The sequence below is a fragment of the Micropterus dolomieu genome, linkage group LG03 (genome assembly GCF_021292245.1).
Source record: "Micropterus dolomieu isolate WLL.071019.BEF.003 ecotype Adirondacks linkage group LG03, ASM2129224v1, whole genome shotgun sequence".
NCBI classification, from domain to species: domain Eukaryota; kingdom Metazoa; phylum Chordata; class Actinopteri; order Centrarchiformes; family Centrarchidae; genus Micropterus; species Micropterus dolomieu.
Window position 1 is genome coordinate 34,013,260 of NC_060152.1, and position 20,682 is coordinate 34,033,941.

A 20,682-nucleotide genomic window follows, 5' to 3' on the forward strand; every position below is an offset into this window, starting at 1 on the left:
CTTCTATCAGCTTGAATCAATCGGCCCATTCTCCTCTGACCTCTAGCATCAACGAGGCATTTTCGCCCACAGGACTGCCGCATACTGGATGTTTTTCCCTTTTCACACCGTTCTTTGTAAACCCTAGAAATGGTTGTGCGTGAAAATCCCAGTAACTGAGCAGATTGTGAAATACTCAGACCGGCCCGTCTGGCACCAACAACCGTGCCACGCTCAAAATTGCTGAAATCACCTTTCTTTCCCATTCTGACATTCAGTTTGGAGTTCAGGAGATTGTCTTGACCAGGAACACACCCCTAAATGCATTGAAGCAACTGCCATGTGATTGGTTGATTAGATAATTGCATTAATGAGAAATTGAACAGGTGTTCCTAATAATCCTTTAGGTGACTGTATCTCTCTCTCTTTTTTACAGTCCACAGGGAGGGGAGGGACTTCAGCTCTCTACAGAAAACTACATAGAAAAAACAGTAACGTAAATTTTTACCTTTGCTTTTCCCTGTTTTTACCCTATAACAGGCTCGGTATCCTGTGTGGGAGTATCCAGCTCTGCTCTGATTGGTCCAGCTCTGCTTGGCGATGGGTATCTGACGCCGCCTGATGAAGATCAACTGTTATATTAAATTAGCTGGTAGCGGATTACCGGCACAGCGAGGTCGATCAGTCTGATGTCTGCCTGTAGTCTTTTATAAAACGCTGTGTAAATGACGGGTCTGCTCATTATTTTTGTTACGACCGACTAACCTACCAATCCCCTCAGCTCTACATTAACCACGGCCGACCCTGCCGGGGTCGAGGACCACGTCTGACCTTGTGCTGCTGCTCTGGATCAAAGGGCCTAATAAATGTGGTATCATTGTTTAGCTGAAGTCCTTCAGAGAGCGGCCACTTCCTCCTCCGTCTGCACCAAACAATAACCTGCTCCATCAGAGCCGTCACATTGTTCACAGCTGGAGCTGAGTGAAAAGCTTCACCTCCGTTTCCACGGAGCGTCTACAGACAGGAAGTTCAGCGGCCAGATCAAATGTCACTTCTGCTAGTGACACAGAATGTCGGTAACAATACCAACAAAGAAGAGAGAGGCGGGGGGGCTGCAGAGACACGTCAGGTCAAGTCATGACCTCTTAATCTCATCTTTAACTACGCGTACACAAGATGGTTCAGCGTTCCTTTGGAGCGTAGGTTGTGCACGTCTCCAGAAATTTACGCTACGCGTCCTTGAGATGAAATTCAGCACATGAACGTGGGGATCTGACAGGCAGGTCAGCAGCAATGTCCTGTTCCACACAGCAGCCCAGGTGGTGGCGGGAATGGAGTCGGTTTGCCAAACGCCATTAAACACAGAAGGTCGGCAACAAATTTAAAGGAGATTCGTGGCGGTGCAGTACTTCTTAAAACACACATTGATGAATCGTTGAAAAAAAAAAAAAAAAAAAATTCTATAGAAGCTTCGAGTACTTAAATCATCGTTAGCTGCAGCCCTAATCTCATAACTGATCTATACGAGCCATGTGTAGGCTGCATTTATGCAAATCATTTGGTAACCACGTAAACATGACAGCGCAGGTATCTTCCCCTGATCAATAGGTCAAAAAAAAAAAAAAGTACTCCAGTACTCCGTGTACTTTATCAGTTCATCAAGTCCATTAAACACTTTGTGAGAGGCCCCCACAGTAATAAGCCCTGAATCATTAGTGATCTCCTTTTGGTCCTTTTTCTACATAATTATTCAGAATATGTGGCCGATTTACAGACTAATATTACCAATAATGCTTATGAGTGATTTCTTTGTGTTCGCTCCATAGCGGACGGTGTTGCTACGGCACGATGACCTAATGGTCAACTAATTTATTAAAAATCGATTATTGTCAACTACGCCGATTATTTGTTGAACCTCTAAACTTGACCAGAACTAAAATGCACCAGTGGATTATTTTTTCCCCCCCTGGTCCGGCCCAAATCAACCGAACTACAGGTGAGAGAGCACCCTTAAAATGAAGCTGTGTCTAGTGGCGTCCTCTCCCCACAGGTTAAAAAAAACGTCTCAGAGCAGCTCCCGAAACTCACGTGAGATCAGTTGATGGTCGTTAATTAAAAAGACAGGCAATCTGACCCCCGGCAGCCGGAGACGTTTGTCATTTTAACCGCTGAAGGTGACGTCAGCGCCGGCTGAACATGAGAAGCTGCTTCCTGGAAGTTTTCCCACACTCCTGCCCTACTCCACTGAGACAAAGTTAACTCCTATTAGGTTTAACTATCAATAAATAGCATATTTCACATTTTAAAACACACACTCCTCTGCCAAAACAAAGTCCTAACCTACTCACCTCCTGTGTGAAATCTTTACTCTGCTTTTATTCAAACTTCCAGGTGCTGGTTTTGAAACTGACAGCAGAGCATGAAGCCTTTACTTTGCTTTAGCTTTAAAACGGGAATCTGTACGATGGTAAACAGCGAGACACAACTAATCCTGTTTGAATTGTGCCCTGAATTACACACACGATGTTTGTCAGTTTAAAAGTTCAGTGTGTAATATTTCCGAAGATCTATCGACAGAAAAGCAATATAAGATCCATAACTCTGTTTTCAGTGGTGTGTAAAGACTTTACATAGTGAACCGTTATGTTTCTATTACCTTAGAACGAGCCATTTATATCTCCATAACCGCAGGCACCCCCTTCCACGGACGTCGCCACGCTGCATCGTCACGTTTCTACAGTAGCTGAAAACAGACAAACAGCGCTACAGAGAGAGTTTCATCACGACGTTCTTCTTCTTCTTCTGGTAGAATTCAGGCAGCGCAGACACTCATCACTATGTTGAATACGTACATTAGAAGAAGAAGAAGTAGTAGTAATAATATACTGCAGGGGTCGGCAAATAATATTTTCAACCGTTAGACGGTGGATGAGAATAAAAGCCATAACATTGACTTGCATTTTCGGTTAGCATCTGTTTTTGTTTCGGTGTTTGATCCACATCCATCAACCTACGGACGCTTTTGCATTTCCCCAGTATCTCCAAACGACGGCACTGTCAGAGCACACACCCGCTCCCAGCCTTAATGAAGCCGGTCACAAACCTCGCTATTATGCTTTTTTCTTCTACTGTTTAAGTAGCGCGATCAAGGGTGCACACTTTGTAGTTCTAGTCTTCTTTAAACATACATTTAAACAAACAATTGCAGGTTTGCTCGGTTGTTTCCCATCCAGTTTGGGAAAACAGAAGCGTAACATTTCCGTCTTTTAAATAGCATGTGCTCGCGCGCTTTCATGGTCACGTGAACTGCATAATTATGGTTTTTGGTTGTAATAATAATTTGTGATGCAAAGGGAAGGAAAATGTTTGTGGAGACATAATTATTGTTGAAAATATGTCAAAGTGTAATAGCTATAAATCCTTTTCTGGAGTTAGTAATCTGTGTTTATTATATTGTGTAAATAATTGTTAAGCCTAGTGGGAGGGGCTACTGGCTTTAAAAGCCGCAGCTTTGAGCCTGTGAGGCCAGTAATCTGTATTTTTTGTGGGGAGAGAGAAATTGAGTTATTTAAGAGTTTTTTTTGTGTAACTTTATTATTGAGTATTTTTCCAAATAGTTTTTAGTTCAGTTTTCTTTATCAAAGTTTTTTCACTGTTTGTACTTAGGAGGCCGGTATAATAAAAATCAGTATTTTTCGACTATGCCTGTGTTGTTCCCAATTTTTGAGGAGTTTGGCGGAGAGCCCCGCTACAGTGTCAAGCAGCTGCAGACTCTTTTCAAAGTAAAAGCTCAGTTCAACTTCAAATACAAGATTACCGTAAACGAGCTTGTCGCGCTTTTATTTTGTAGGTAAACCACTAAAGAGGAGGTGATTGTGTGAGTAACTGTTGCTGCCAAGACAGATCTATTTCAGCACCACTATCAAAGTGTTTATTTTCTTTGCAGCTATCAAAGCACTATAATCTGGCAGCGGGCCAGATATTAGTGCTGGCGGCAGTTTTGGTGATGGTCCATAATCACAGACAGAATTAATGTGTTTCTCTTGTCAATGTTTGTATAAACTTTATCTAATATGTGGTTTATAATGGACTGTGGTGCAGAAACAGTGACAGTGTTTCACACTCTTACATTTTCCATGTTGTCTGTCAGAGTCACAATAACGTGTGGTTTTACTGAGCAATTAAGTAAATATAATTTCTTAATAAATCTACCTAAAGAAACCTCATTTCTTGACTGGCCTCAGAAGACGAAACCTTTTGTGATGCGTCAGCCACTGAAGCACCTACACTCTTTGAAAAGGTAGCGGCACACTGGACATATGGTTGCAATTCACAATTCTCACCACTAGATGCCACTAAAACTCACACACTGAAGTTAATTGTGAAGTCAAGAAAGTCGCAGTTTGTCGTAAAACTGTTAAAGACGTGACCACAAACCCAAAAGTCACGTATTTGACATCATAAATGTTTCTGTTCAATGACTGAAGCTAACAGCACAGAAGCTAACAGCACAGAAGCTAACATTACAGAAGCTAACGTCACTGATGCTAACAGCACAGAAGCTAACAGCACAGAAGCTAACAGCACAGAAGCTAACATTACAGAAGCTAACGTCACTGATGCTAACAGGACTGAAGCTAACGTCACTGATGCTAACAGGACTGAAGCTAACAGGACTGAAGCCAACATTACAGATGCTAACCACACTGATGCTAACAGGACTGAAGCTAACGGATCTGAAGCTAACAGGACTGAAGCTAACGTCACTGATGCTAACAGGACTGAAGCTAACGTCACTGATGCTAACAGGACTGAAGCTAACAGGACTGAAGCCAACATTACAGATGCTAACCACACTGATGCTAACAGGACTGAAGCTAACGGATCTGAAGCTAACATTGCTGATGGTAACTTGACTGAAGCCAACAGGACTGAAGCCAACAGGACTGAAGCCAACAGGACTGAAGCCAACAGGACTGAAGCCAACGGGACTGAAGCCAACATTGCTCATGCAAACAGGAGTGAAGCTAACGGAACTGAAGCCAACATTGCTCATGCAAACAGGAGTGAAGCTAACGTCACTGAAGCTAACACTGCTGATGGTAACGGGACTGAAGCTAACGGGACTGGTGGTTACGGGACTGAAGCTAACGGGACTGGTGGTTACGGGACTGAAGCTAACGGGACTGGTGGTTACGGGACTGGTGGTTACGGGACTGAAGCTTACGGGACTGGTGGTTACGGGACTGGTGGTTACGGGACTGAAGCTTACGGGACTGGTGGTTACGGGACTGGTGGTTACGGGACTGGTGGTTACGGGACTGGTGGTTACGGGACTGGTGGTTACGGGACTAGTGGTTACGGGACTAGTGGTTACGGGACTGGTGGTTACGGGACTGGTGGTTACGGGACTGGTGGTTACGGGACTGAAGCCTACGGGACTGAAGCTTACGGGACTGAAGCCAACGTCACTGATGCTAACAAGACTGAAGCCGACGGGACTAGTGGTTACGGGACTGGTGGTTACGGGACTGGTGGTTACGGGACTGGTGGTTACGGGACTGGTGGTTACGGGACTGAAGCTTACGGGACTGGTGGTTACGGGACTGGTGGTTACGGGACTGAAGCCAACGTCACTGATGCTAACAAGACTGAAGCCGACGGGACTAGTGGTTACGGGACTGGTGGTTACGGGACTGAAGCTTACGGGACTGGTGGTTACGGGACTGAAGCTAACGGGACTGGTGGTTACGGGACTGAACCATTCGGGACTGGTGGTTACGGGACTGAACCATTCGGGACTGGTGGTTACGGGACTGAAGCTAACGGGACTGGTGGTTACGGGACTGGTGGTTACGGGACTGAAGCCAACGTCACTGATGCTAACAAGACTGAAGCCGACGGGACTAGTGGTTACGGGACTGGTGGTTACGGGACTGAAGCTTACGGGACTGGTGGTTACGGGACTGAAGCTAACGGGACTGGTGGTTACGGGACTGAACCATTCGGGACTGGTGGTTACGGGACTGAACCATTCGGGACTGGTGGTTACGGGACTGAACCATTCGGGACTGGTGGTTACGGGACTGAAGCTAACGGGACTGGTGGTTACGGGACTGGTGGTTACGGGACTGAAGCCAACGTCACTGATGCTAACAAGACTGAAGCCGACGGGACTAGTGGTTACGGGACTGGTGGTTACGGGACTGAAGCCAACGTCACTGATGCTAACAAGACTGAAGCTGACGGGACTGGTGGTTACGGGACTGGTGGTTGCGGGACTGAAGCTAACGGGACTGGTGGTTGCGGGACTGAAGCTAACGGGACTGGTGGTTACGGGACTGAAGCTAACGGGACTGGTGGTTACGGGACTGAAGCTAACGGGACTGGTGGTTACGGGACTGGTGGTTACGGGACTGAAGCTAACGGGACTGGTGGTTACGGGACTGAAGCTAACGGGACTGAAGCCAACGGGACTGATGCTAACAAGACTGACACTAATGGGACTGACACTAACGGGACTGATGCTAACAAAACTGAAGCTGATGGGACTGGTGGTTACGGGACTGACGCTAACGTCACTGATGCTAACAAGACTGAAGCTAACGGGACTGGTGGTTACGGGACTGAAGCTACGGAAGCTAACGTTACTGAAGCTAACATAACCAAAGATGACGATGATGAACTCCTGAAGTTAACATCACTGAAGATAACATCACTGAAGCTACTAAAGCTAACGTCACTGAAGCTAATGTCAAAGAGCTTCCATGTGTAGATGATGTGATGAAAGGACCAGGAGACGCTGGTTTAAACACATCAGGTGAGATACAGCTGTGCATTGAACATAGCTAAGTTACCTAGCTAGAAGCAAGCAAGCAGTGAATGTTTAGCTTAGCATTACAACACCAACATGTTGGTGACGTATATTGTGTGAGACAAGAGATGTGGTTCATTGAGCGGTTTCACAAAAGGTTATTGCTGTTTTATAACAAACTTTCTGGACTTGAATTATCTTTTAAACTGACAAACATGTCACGTGTGGTACAGGACACAATTCAAACCAGATCAAAACATTAGCTGTCTCTCGCCGTTGACTACCATATTTATTATCAGATTAAAATATATTCTTGTTTAATATATTTGATGATGAAAGTGTGTATGTTGCTTGTTCCGCTTCGTGATGGTTTTCTGACGAAGATCTCTTTGATCAAAAAGCTGTCAACACAGCACGCCGATCTTTTGTCTGACTTTCCATTTACATTCATCACATCCACCTTATTCCTAACCTCGTAAATTAAGAGCTCAGCTTCCTGTTATTCCTCTTTAGTGAACAGGTGTCTGCAGGAGTTAGAGGTATGCTACAGGTTGAACTGGTTCTTTTTAAGTCGCAGCTTTCTGAGAATTCATAATGTGTGTGGGGGGAAAAAAACAGTCACACCAGGAACAGGATAAATTTATCTCTTCCTTCTAGCACCGAGGGACGGGAGGACGGCCTGAACGAAGACATGGTACATGGTAACACTGCTGATGATAATCAATCAGTCGACCAATGGTTTTCAGGTCTAATGTCAACTGTATTCATGTTTTCCGATGCGACCATGTGTCGTATCGCAAAACATGGATCAAACTGGATTTCTGAACCTGATATTGAACTGACAAGTATATATCGATCTATCTCTCGGCTGTTATTTTTACATAAACATAACATAAATAAACATTTCTGATACTAATCACTTAAATTATTTAATTATTTTTGTTCTTAAGAATCTTATAGCTTTTAACCCCAGATGGTTATTAAGCAAAGCATTTAGTCAGCGATGTGAATCCTGATTTTAGTGGGAGTCATTATTGCATTTCACTTTCACAAAAGATGATGCTATTTTTGCTGGGGTCTGCACCAAACAATCACATTCCCCCACGTCTGGAGAACACAATTTGTAAGCCGGGGCATCTCTTTAGCAGCACAATGCCTCACTTATTATAGTTATTACATTTTATCTTTTATTGGAAAACTGCAGCTCTTGAGTTTTGGATATTGCACATAATTAATACACAGGTCTATTTAAAAATAATCTTTTAATTTATCGTTAACAAGGTAAATGTGACAATAAATCACAATATTGACTTCAGGTGTTAATCACCAAGTCTTGTATGATAGGTGCCAAGTATTTTGTGAGCACTGCAGCAGACATGTCTGAACAGTTAGCATTATGCAACGTTTTGTTTAACAGGCCAAACAGACAGCAATGCTGGAGACTCTACATGTAGTAGTAGTAGTCTTATGAAATTGTTATGAAATTGTCTGAAATGTACTGAATTGTTGTGATCTGTGCCGCTGTCTTGGCCAGGACTCCCTTGAAAAAGAGATTAGTAATCTCAATGGGATTTTCCTGGTTAAATAAAGGTTTAATAATGTAGTTGCCAGTGACCATTTTCATTTTACTAGTCACTATTATTTAGCTACTAGTGCTAATTTTTTTAGTCACTAGTTACTATTCCATAAATAAAATGTTACTTGTGTCTTTTGAAATAGATACTAGTATCTAAGTGATAGATACTAGTAAAATAATAAATAGTAAAATAGTTACTAGTAACTAAAATCTAGATACTAGTATCTCATCAATTGTTGCTAGTAAAATGGGAACAGTTATTAGTAACTAATGGCATAGTTACTAGTACATAATAACAAGTACTAGTAGCTTTTAAATAGCAACTACAACAAATATTCAGAACAGAACACTTCCATAGAGAGCCAATGGCAGGAGACAACAAATAATTTGATCCCGTTCTCTGATCTGTTCTCCGATCTCTGTCGATTTAAAAGATACATTTTAAAGTCAAGAAGGTCGTAGTTTGATGTAACGCTGTTGAGATATAAGACTGTGAAAATACGTAATTACAAAGACCACAAACACAAAAGTCGCGTATGTGACGTAACTTTCTCTGCCAATGACTGAAGCTAACGTTACTGAAGCTAACGTCAAAACACTTACATGAGAGGATGATGTGATAAAAGAGCCAGGAGTCGTTGGATTAAACACACCAGGTGAGATATATTTCTAGGTGGAACACAGCTACATTATCTAGCTAGTAGCAAGAAAGCACTGAACGTTAGCTAGCTTTACCGCGCTAACATGTTGGTGACGTACATTGTGCGAGACGACGCGGTTTCACACAAAATGACATGTAACTTTACTGTTTTACAACAAACTGCAACTTTCTTGACTTGCGAAATTCAATTTTAAATTGACCAACATCATATGTGTAATTCAGGGCTCAATTCTAACGGGATAAAAAGATAAGTTGTCTCTCTGCCATTGACATACATACATAATTTTTTACAAAATTAGGTTCCCATGAGCAGGAAGTGAGTGACTTAGGCTCTCTATTCACAGCACATAGCTCTCAAAAGAATAAAAGCAGCTTTCTCTATTTGGTTTTTCTAATGCAACATGATGGCTAACATGTGTCCTGTTCAAGTATCTTTATATTTTCCATAGAGATAAATGGTTCAGAAATAAATAAGGGCTTTTAAATTAAAAAGAAAAAACCCTTATAAATGATTTTTTTTACCTTCATTAGAATGATAATTAGAAATAAACTGTATGTTTTCAATTAAAATCATTTGTTGATAGTAGTCATGTCTTATAGGAAAACAGTGAACATAGTCAATTATAATGTTTACTTATATTCATAGTTATGGATCCCATTTACCCGAGAGACTGGCACCAGCTGAGAGACGCATCTGATGCTCTTGCTGCATCAAGTAGCAGCTTAGATGAAGAACTGTTTTGTATTTATAATAACATTTTATCAATAAATCCTTTATATTTTCATCATGTTGTATTATCTTAAGTTGTTTGCGTTGTAATCCTTTTTCTTAATAAAATCTTTACAGTTAATTTGTTTGGACGGATTACCATTTATGAGAACCTGTTAAGTAAAAACAATCCTTTAGCCACTATTCTGTTGTCTATTAAAGGTAGCTAGTTATTCAAAAGCTGTGTATTTGGTCTTTTTTCGGGCTATGGTTAGACGTCTATTAACTTTTCACTGAAAGCCCAAATTCAGCCCTGTTTTAGCCCAGATGTCTGGGCTCTGTTTAGATGTCTATTAGCTGTGAAATTGCTTGCTGGGAGTAAAATCCACAGAGCTCCCTGTGAGCAGCATGCGTTTCTATACAGACGGTAAAGTTTTCAACAGATCTTTTTGTACTAAACTAACTCCTGTCTCCATGGTAACAGCAGCATCCAGCACCAGTCAGCATCATTAAAACAGCTGCCTTGCTCAAGGGCACTTATACAAACTGGGCATTTGCTTATCAAAGTTTCACCCCAGCTTCTCCCCCTGCAGGCTGCCCAATGCTATCCGTTCAAGGACAATGTGATTCACTCCGTCCCATAACAACACACACTCCTCTCCACGTGCTCTACCAAAATGTTTTCAGGGCTTTCAAACTTGTGATTTACTGCCTTCCTCAGGGACACGTCAACACGAGGATGTTTACGCCTAGGTCGTCTGCTCCAACACACGAAACCCAAGAGATGCATGTGATATTTGTTAATCTAAGCGAAACTCCATTGGTAAACTTGCAAATTTCATGTATTTGCGTTTACTGGCAAAACCGGGTACGTTGTTCAACAACTCAAATCACTTGGTCTGATTAATTACAGGCACATGTCATATTCGGTGAGTAATGAAGAGTTCTCCGACCCCGTATTTAAAAAAATACTTTGATTTAACTTTCACAACAGGCCAAACTATTCGCCGCTACCACCCACATCGGCGTATTTCGGCCGGTAGAGAGAGTTCTATGACTGGTAGCAAAGCCAACAAAAAAGCTGAAATGTTATCAAAAAGAGTACTGCTGCGTGGATGTGATTCATGCCGAATGTAAGGGCAGTTGCTTATGAGTAGAAAGCGGCTTTTAAACGTACTTCAGAACCGACACAGACTTGGCGGCAGCATGGGCAGCAAGAATCAGAACATTTCATAACGGGGTTCCGTGGAGTATCATGCACGCATCATTACTTCACTTCCTGGCATACGCGTGGTGCCTTAATAACAAAAGCAGTCGCTGGCAAACCGCTGTTTCCAACCAGGTTCTCCCTTCACTAACAGACATTTTAAACAACAGTTTAAACAGAGCTTTTTCCCCCCCTTTCTAAGACTACAGACACCGTCTTAGGAAAAAGCCTCCGGTTTCTCCGCCGGTATCTCTCCGTGCCTGAGACGATCCACAGCCCGCTGAGGAGTCGCTAGCCGCCGGCTAACTTGTAAATAACACTTGAGAAAAAAGTGGGAACTTACAGATGTGAGGAGCGGTCTCATCTGGTCGCTGCTGTCTTCCTCCATTTTCCACAAGCCGCTGTGAAAAGTCCTTCTTCTCTCCTCGGGGAGGTGATGAAGTTTGCTAGCCGCCGGCTCCCTTTCTTCTAAAAACGACTCTCCGCCGTTATTTTGCAACTGCTTGAATATATTAACTTTAGCTGTAAAGCCCGCCCTTTTTTTTAGATTGACAGCTAAGTTCTCCTACGAAGTGGTATCTATTTTTTTACTTCCACCAATCCCGAGCTGGAAAGTAGAATGGGCGGAGCTAGCCAGTAACTAAGCATTAGAGCTTTTTCTCATTCGCTTTAGTCTGTTAACTTTATTTCTTAGTACGGAAGCCCCAAAAGGCCATTCATTCATACATTCAATATACTCCTTTTTCCCGAGATAACGAGTTAATTAAATTTGGTTTGTCGAGATCTCAAGTTATTTGTCATTATCTCAAAATAACAATTGTCGTTTTCTCAAGATATCAAGTTCATAGATCTCAAGTTATTAATGTCAATATCTCTACTAACAAATTTCTAGAGTTAACGACATCATTTAATTTGTTTTCTTGAGTTCATTATCTCAAAACAACAAATGTTGTTTTTAAATGTTTTTCTGAAATAACAAGTTAATTTAACTTGTTTTCTCAAGATCTCAAGTTATTTATGTCATTATCTCAAATTAACAAATGTCGTTTTCTCAAGATAATTAGTTAATTTAATTTGTTTTCTCGAGATCTCAAGTTATTTATGCCATCTTGAAATAACAAATGTTGTTTTCCTGAGTTAACGATATTAATTTAATTTGTTTTATCGAGATCTCAAGTTATTTATGTCATTATCTCAAAACAACAAATGCTGTTTTTAAAAGTTGTTTTTCTGAAATAACAAGTTAATTTAACTTGTTTTCTCAAGATCTCAAGTTATTTATGTCATTATCTCAAATTAACAAATGTCGTTTTCGCAAGATAATTAGTTAATTTAATTTGTTTTCTCGAGATCTCAAGTTATTTATGTCATTATCTCAAAACAACAAATGCTGTTTTTAAAAGTTGTTTTTCTGAAATAACAAGTTAATTTAATTTGTTTTCTCGAGATCTCAAGTTATTTAGCTTTAACGGCAGCCTATCACATTTAATTCATTATTGTTTTCTCAGTTATGTCACTTGATAAAGATAATGACGTAAATAACTTTAGTTCTGGAGAAAACACATTAAATTAACTCGTTATCACAGGAAAACAGAGCAGAACAAATAATAAATAAATGTATGAATGTATGGCCTCTTAGGGCTTCCGTACATTTGTGCATAAATATATCATTTTGATTTTTTGTCCTTTAAATTTCTTTTCACAGTTTTTTATGCAAAGCCTGAGAGCATGCTGCAATATATTTCACTATAAATACTGTGTGTGTACATGACATTTGTTTTTTCTTCTTTCTTTCTTTATATTTATAAAAAGGCAGTCACATATATACAAACACACGTTACCTTTTCTTTCACTCTGGCATACTGTATGACTGAGTTTGTGCCGGAGAGGTTAAGAAGCTGCTGAGATCTCCTAAAACTAAAGGAAAGATAAACAGGAAGTTGCCAATGTTTGTTTATCATTCTTTTAAAAAGTAAACAAAGATTACGAATGATGGACAATATGTAAAAAACCCACTGAATCCTAATGTTGTTTTATGTAACTGATAAGAATTGTTTTACAACGAATTTTGATCTTTGATATGTTGAAATATGTTTGTGCTATCGTCGCTGTAGCTGACAGGCTTCTTGCAAATATGATGCACAGTTTTAGATATATTTGTTCAGTGACAGCTTTTTGGCCATGGATGTTTAACAACACGAGCCACAGCAACATTACTGACTAGTCCAACAGGAAGAAGTCTCCAAAATGGCCTTGTTTTGCTGCAAAGCTTCGACTGTGAGATTGACAGTCGAATCAGGCTTCGACTATTCGGGGTCAGCCCTACTTTTTATATGAGCTTGTGGTCAAACAACAGCTTATTTTCACCTGCAGAAGCTACAGTGCAACATGACGGTTCATGTGGAGTCATGTTTGTGTCACCTGATGAAGGTGAGTCCAGTGTTTCCACCAGCTGCTGAGGGAAATATCTGGCTCTTTAGCTGCTTAATGCTCCACTATGATAACCAGCTGCTGTCTGACTGAGTCTGTCTGCTGTTTGCTCGGCTTTTGAACAGCTTCTTCTCTGAAAACGACTCCATGAAAGCGCTGAGAGTGAACCAGAACAGGAACGCTGTAGCCGGACAGATAATTAAAGAGCTGACACTATATTTACCCGATAACTTTCTGTAGGTTCATCAGTGCCAGAGACACACATATATAACATCCAGGATTGCCGCTTTAATGATGTCTGTTGACATCCTTACGTGCATGTACAATACAGTAACATATATTAAAAGGAATTGTGGGAAACGAAGGAAATGACAAAGTGAAGCAGATGTAAGTAAGATGCAAACTGAAGGAAAGTCAAACAAATAAAGACACAAAAACTATGATTATTGTATTAATATGTCAGTGAAAACTGGTCTGACAAGCAGGGATGTCATTTTTCCCACTCTGTGAACCAGGCCATGAATGCACCACAGTCCTCCCCCGTGGGAAACGCTGAGAGAGTTTTCAGCTGACGACGGAAAACAAATTTATAATTGTTAAAAACTGGACTAAATCATGCTTGAGGAGCCACATGAAGCCGGTGACACAGTTTCTCAGCAAACAGCTTATCTGTGATCAGCAGCTTCGTGTTTGTGTGGCGTTTCCCTCCCGCTGCTCCCGTCAGCCGCCGTAATCCTGACAGATTATTTCATTACAGCCAAGTCATTGTTGTTCCCACAAAAGCAGCACAGGGGCCCCTGGTTACCGCCAGCCTCTCGTATTCACAGTGTTCCTCCAGGTAAATAACACATGAGGCCAAATGTTACACATTCAGTAGAAATCTCATACTCTTAAAAAGCTTTCTCATAACAACGAAAGAAGAAAACCCAGAGCTGATGAAACATTCATGTGAAACGTAATTGTACTTGTGAGAGCCCTGTGATAAAGTTTCTCATGATTAAGTCTTTCTGAGAGTTTCTGATACTCATGACTCAGTAAGTGTTGTTTCCAGCGACACATTCTCACTCACTGTTGACATGTACGTGCATGTACAATACAGTAAATATACTGTATACAGTATACAGTAAATGTACAGTATATTAAAAGGAATTGTGTGAAACGAAGGACATGACAAAGTGAAGCACAAGCCCCACTTTGAGTGGTTAAAGACTAGAAAGGCGCTATACAAGTACGGAGCATTTACATTTACTCCCATCTTTGGCAACAACCCTTGGCGATGCTTTTTAACGCTCCAGGTACCCTTTAGCATCGTTTTTTGGCCGTGTAGGGCAAGTCTGAGTCTGGAGGAGGAGGCTCCTGAGGCTCGGGGCCGTTGAGTCTGTGGCTGAGGAGGCTCCTGAGGCTCGGGGCCGTTGAGTCTGTGGCTGAGGGGGCTCCTGAGGCTCGGGGCCGGTGAGTCTGTGGCTGAGGAGGCTCCTGAGGCTCGGGGCCGGATGAGTCTGTGGCTGAGGAGGCTCCTGAGGCTCGGGGCCGGATGAGTCTGTGGCTGAGGAGGCTCCTGAGGCTCGGGGCCGGATGAGTCTGTGGCTGAGGAGGCTCCTGAGGCTCGGGGCCGGTTGAGTCTGTGGCTGAGGAGGCTCCAGAGGCTCGGGGCCGGATGAGTCTGTGGCTGAGGAGGCTCCAGAGGCTCGGGGCCGGTTGAGTCTGTGGCTGAGGGGGCTCCAGAGGCTCGGGGCCGGATGAGTCTGTGGCTGAGGAGGCTCCAGAGGCTCGGGGCCGGATGAGTCTGTGGCTGAGGAGGCTCCAGAGGCTCGGGGCCGTTGAGTCTGTGGCTGAGGAGGCTCCTGAGGCTCGGGGGGCTCCTCAGGCTCGGGGCCGGATGAGCCGGATATGCAGTGATAACCCGGTTTGATCAGCGTGCAGAGCAAAGGATCTGAGAAGGACCTTTAAGAGGTGAATGCATCATTCAGTAGAACAGCTGATGAAGGCTGCCTGCCCAGATCTGCATCCACCTCTTTTCTCAGCACAAATGAGCGTCACCAGCCGCGAGGGGCAGGAAATTCTGCAGGTGTTCAGAACTCTGCACAACCGGGCGAGACAGCGACAGCAGAAACAGCTGATCAGTCGTGAGTAACAAGTTCGCTACGTCAGAACTTATTCGGAATTTTTTTCCATCTCCCGTTTAGCACCTTTAACCACCTCAAGTGAGCATAAAAACTTGTTTGCAAAATTAAGGATTTGTTTTCGAATGTTGCCGTTTCCATCGACCTTTTCTAATGTGATACTTCAAAATGCGCATTAACAAACCTTGATGGAAACTCGGCTTATGACTGTTTCACAACGTTTACCAGGTGTTACCACTTACCAGTGCTTGTAGGTGTAATTCTACAAAAATCACTAAATGTCAAATAAAATCTCAACATTTCTTCTGAAGTTGATCTAATTGTTTAGTCCTTTAAAATAAGCTGTAAATGGTTTCTAATTGTGTTCAATTTATATATTTATGTATATTTACATTAAGGGGAGCCTTGAGATAAGTTATGCAATTGTTTAGAGAGAAATATTTTTATAGTTTTTGGTTAAAGTAGTTAAGTAGATTAGTATGTGTGGTCGCTGTGCCCCTTTATGGTTGATCCTTTGTAAATTAGATGTTATTTAGACACTAGACAGACCCTTTAGCCAACCAGCAGCTTCACTATCAGAAAGTCTGAGGTTAGAAGCTCACGTATGCTCATATTTCTATCTAACTAGCTAGCTGGCATGCACATATTTTACCTCAGACTTTCTGCTAATGTTCCAGCAGCCTCACTATTTAAAAGTCCGAAAAGTAAATTATAGGAAAGCAAATAATTTTATTTAGTCATTTTTGTAATTACTCCAGCATCATTTGCACTGTGTACATCTGATATGCAGGTGTATGTGCACCTGCATATCACTTCCACCTTCGACATGTACATAATTAATGATGATAATAATTTTACTCCTGCATCCTTTGCTCTCTGCACTCAAACTACCCTACATGTCGTTTTGGGGAACGGTCACACATGTTGTTGTACTTTCTAACAGACATAAATGTCACTGGAGCCAATCCCAGTTAAGAAAGGGCGAGAGGCAGGCTGCATCCTGGACATTCACACCTGAGGACAGTTCAGAGTCATCAGTTAACCTGCATGTCTTTGGACTGGGATCAACCGGAGAGACTCCACACAGAAGACCTGGGGGTGACCAAGGTTCGAACCTTCTTACTGTGAGGCGACGGTGCTCACCGCTGCACCACCGTGCCGTGTGGACAAACACCTGAGTGGAAACAGGGGAAAGTGTTTCCTGTTGTGTGAGGTGTTAAAGTTGGTGAAGTGAATAAGTTGAATAAATTGTGACAGACATGAAGCATGTGACTTAAATGCAATATTTTATTACCTCATAATTACCAGATACTGATAAGATATTTAATAATCAAGGAAACATGGACTTTTGCAGTATAATGTGAGTGTATGATTGGTTTTCCTGCTGACCTGGAGTTAAAAGCAGCTCCGCTCTCTTTGAGTTTCATTAAATGAGCAGATTAAAGCTCTCGGCAGGAGACGAGGCCCTGCGCAGCTTTCTAATTAATATGTCAGACGACCTTTGACCTGCTGCGTGTTACATCACACCCTCGGCTTTATTGTTCAGCCCGAATCCGTGTGAAGATGCAAGGTGCAGGTGCAATATTCTCTGGTCCAATAATTATATATAATAATATAATAAACTTCATTTATAAAGCGCTTTTCAAAGCAACATCCAGAGAGCTTCACAAAAGAACACACGAGAAATACCACAGAGGATGATAAAAAACATGAGGGCAGAATACAAATAATAAAAATCACAATAATTTAGACAATATACAAAAGAAAAGATAAGCTAAACAGGCAGAATAAAGGCAGGATAAAAGTTATTATTACTATTCATCACATTTCTGTCTCATACTGTATTATACTGCACATATTTCCACACTCATATTTATATTTTTAAAATTAATAACAGCAAATGAATCATAGTAAAGACAACAACTCTAACACGACAGTTTCCCCCTCCGGGATCAGTAAAGTATTTCTGATAGTGACTCTTGAGTTTGGAGGTCAAACTGCCACATCTCTGATTTTTGTATTTATATATTAAAGGAAAATGAGTGACAAAATAATCAAGCATCCACAAAGAAGTCAGTAGACATAAGATTAGAGACAGAAATAGTTGATTTATTTCAGATATTAAACAGACTCATCAGTTCAATATGAGACAAAATGAATCCTGTTGGCTTTTATAAAGAACAAATATTCAAAATAAAATAATTTTACAACAGTTCTTTATTTGTCTGTTTTGTTTACTTCTTCCTACATAATCACTAACAGCGTTTTCCTGAAATTGTCCCTTTTTTTACCGGCAGCTCGAAGGTCATTCTCAGGTCTGTGTGTTTAGTGGCTAAGACGGGGTTAGCCTAGCTTAGCATAAAGACTGGAAGCAGGGGGAAACTGCTAGCCTGGCTCGGTCCAAAACTTTAAAAACAAACCTCGCTGACTGACATGTTGTTTGTTGGCATTGAGTGCGTTACGTGCTTAAACTATGTCTCGCTGTGGAAACACTGAATCCTTTGTTATTGAATTTTTGACCTAAAAGCTGTAATTTTAATATATAAAGTCAAAAAAATAGTGGAATCTGAAAACTGAAATGTTATATTCATATACAATATACTAATTCTTAATACTAAACTGTGTCAGCAACTTAAGAAAACACAAGAAAAAGTGCACATATACAAAGTATGGACTGACATTTCTTTTATATGTTCTGATGCAAAGATTCTTCAGTGTTTTGAGGTTTGTGGCCCTGTAGAAGCTGTCGTTTCTCATGTGAGGACAGTTTTAGATGTTTTAACTCCTAAATTTAATTTCTGCCTTACGGAGGATCCTGATTTTTGACTTTGCAGTACTTGTTTTTTCTCTTTTCTCTACAGTGATAGTTAAGCAAACTCCTTCTCTGTGTACTTGAAGAAACGAACCTGTGTCTGATTCTGAAGAAAAGTAAGATTTCATCTTCCTCTGAGAGTTTGTAAAAGATCTTAAATGTGTCAAACTGGAAAACAGAAAATGCTGCAGCCTCCTGAAATATCTGACCAACTGAAAGAGTAGGTCACATACAACGAGTATTACCTGTAGTATTAATTAGTATTATAAAGAGTATTGTGTATTGTATCATCATCACTACAAACATTTAGTTAAATATCTGGAAAAACTTTCACTCCTCTCATTTGCAAACTTCTGTGAGACACAACGTGGCCAAAATGATCTAACAGCCTCTGGTTTCCTCCAGATGTTGATCCAGCTGCAGTACATATACTCAAGTACTGCGCTTAAGTACAGTTATGAGGTACTTCTACTTAACTTAGCATTTCCATTTTATGCTACTTTCTATTTCTACTCTGTTACAGTTCAAAGGCAAATATCGTACTATATCCCCCCTCTGCACTTATCTGACAGGTTTAGTTACTTTGCAGATTCAGATTTTACAAACAAAACAGTTAAAACAAAACTATATTTATATTTAAATACTTTAAGAGTACATAAAGAATTTAAAATGAGCTCCACCTCATTAAAGTACAGTTTACATGCATCAATGATAAAATTATACAAACCAGTACTTCTACTTTTCACATTTTAAGTACACTTTGCTGATGATACTTTTACTAGTAAATGAGTATTTGTACAGTTTGATGTCATTACTTTTACTTCAGTGGATGTCTTAAATACTTTGTTGGCGATGTGGTGAAATATCTGCCATCATGAGTTTTCGCTCCTGCTGCTGTTTATTCCCCTGAGAATTAAAACTGGCTCAGGGTCAGTCTGAGCTCCGGTCTCTCTGAACCTCTGCGGCGCCCTCTGATGGTCCGGCAGCTCTCAGTTCAGCTCATCATCTTCGTCACGGTCGCCTGCTCGGCTGCAGCAGGGCGGAGGTGTCAGACCGGCAGGTGGAGGCCTCTCTGCTGGGCGGAGCTCAGCGTCAGCAGCTTCCTCAGGTGAACCAGGACCAGGTGCTTCATGCTGCCCGGAGGCTTGGGGCGAGCCACAGCAATGGATTCTGGGAGGTCAGGTCTGTGAGGCAGAGAGGGGAGAGACAGGAGGAGTCAGACAGATAGTACCGATACTGCGATTATTACTGCTGTGATACTAATACTGCGATTATTACTGCTGTGATACTAATACTGCAATATGTTAAGCTACTAATGTGATACTGTGACTATTACTATGGTAATACTAATACTGCGATTATTACTGTTGTGATACTAATACTGCAATATGTTAAGCTACTAATGTGATACTATGACTATTACTATGGTAATACTAATACTGTGATTATTACTGTTGTGATACAAATACTGGAATTATTACTGCTGTGATACTAATACTGCGATTATTACTGTTGTGATACTAATACTGCGATTATTACTGCTGTGATACGAATACTGCGATTATTACTGTTGTGATACTAATACTGCGATTATTACTGCTGTGATACTAATACTGCAATATGTTAAGCTACTAATGTGATACTGTGACTATTACTATGGTAATACTAATACTGCGATTATTACTGCTGTGATACTAATACTGCGATTATTACTGCTGTGATACTAATACTGCAATATGTTAAGCTACTAATGTGATACTATGACTATTACTATGGTAATACTAATACTGCGATTATTACTGTTGTGATACAAATACTGCAATTATTACTGCTGTGATACTAATACTGCGATTATTACTGTTGTGATACTAATACTGCGATTATTACTGCTGTGATACGAATACTGCGATTATTACTGTTGTGATACTAATACTGCGATTATTACTGTTGTGATACTAATACTGCAATATGTTAAGCTACTAATGTGATACTATGACTATTACTATGGTAATACTAATACTGCGATTATTACTGTTGTGATACAAATACTGCAATTATTACTGCTGTGATACGAATACTGCGATTATTACTGTTGTGATACTAATACTGCGATTATTACTGTTGTGATACTAATACTGCGATTATTACTGCTGTGATACGAATACTGGAATTATTACTGCTGTGATACTAATACTGCGATTATTACTGTTGTGATACTAATACTGCGATTATTACTGTTGTGATACGAATACTGGAATTATTACTGCTGTGATACTAATACTGCGATTATTACTGTTGTGATACTAATACTGCGATTATTACTGCTGTGATACTAATACTGCGATTATTACTGCTGTGATGCTAATACTGC

At 41.0% G+C, this 20,682-nt stretch overlaps 3 protein-coding genes across 3 annotated transcripts in view; 2 read left to right on the forward strand and 1 right to left on the reverse strand.

The window, feature by feature from the left end:
* Nucleotides 1–11,427, reverse strand: part of LOC123968632 (sodium bicarbonate cotransporter 3-like) — a 79,936-nt gene extending 68,509 nt beyond the window's left edge. The window contains exons 1-2 of the mRNA XM_046045498.1: nucleotides 11,290–11,427; nucleotides 2,636–2,722 (exon numbers count right to left, since the gene is read on the reverse strand). Of these exons, the coding sequence (XP_045901454.1) occupies nucleotides 2,636–2,703 (68 nt within the window). The 5' untranslated portion in view covers nucleotides 2,704–2,722; nucleotides 11,290–11,427. The remainder of the gene's footprint in view (nucleotides 1–2,635; nucleotides 2,723–11,289) is intronic.
* On the forward strand, nucleotides 4,457–10,366 carry LOC123968633 (glycine-rich cell wall structural protein 1.8-like). The gene is made up of 2 exons (XM_046045499.1): nucleotides 4,457–6,672; nucleotides 10,333–10,366. Exons 1-2 carry the CDS (start codon nucleotides 4,457–4,459, stop codon nucleotides 10,364–10,366), a joined length of 2,250 nt encoding a protein of 749 aa, XP_045901455.1.
* A 7,835-nt stretch (nucleotides 11,428–19,262) lies between the features above and the next one.
* The window catches only part of LOC123967636, a 20,217-nt gene continuing 18,797 nt past the window's right edge, over nucleotides 19,263–20,682 (forward strand). The window contains exon 1 of the mRNA XM_046043794.1: nucleotides 19,263–19,493. The gene's annotated coding sequence lies outside the window, so the exon portion shown is untranslated. The remainder of the gene's footprint in view (nucleotides 19,494–20,682) is intronic.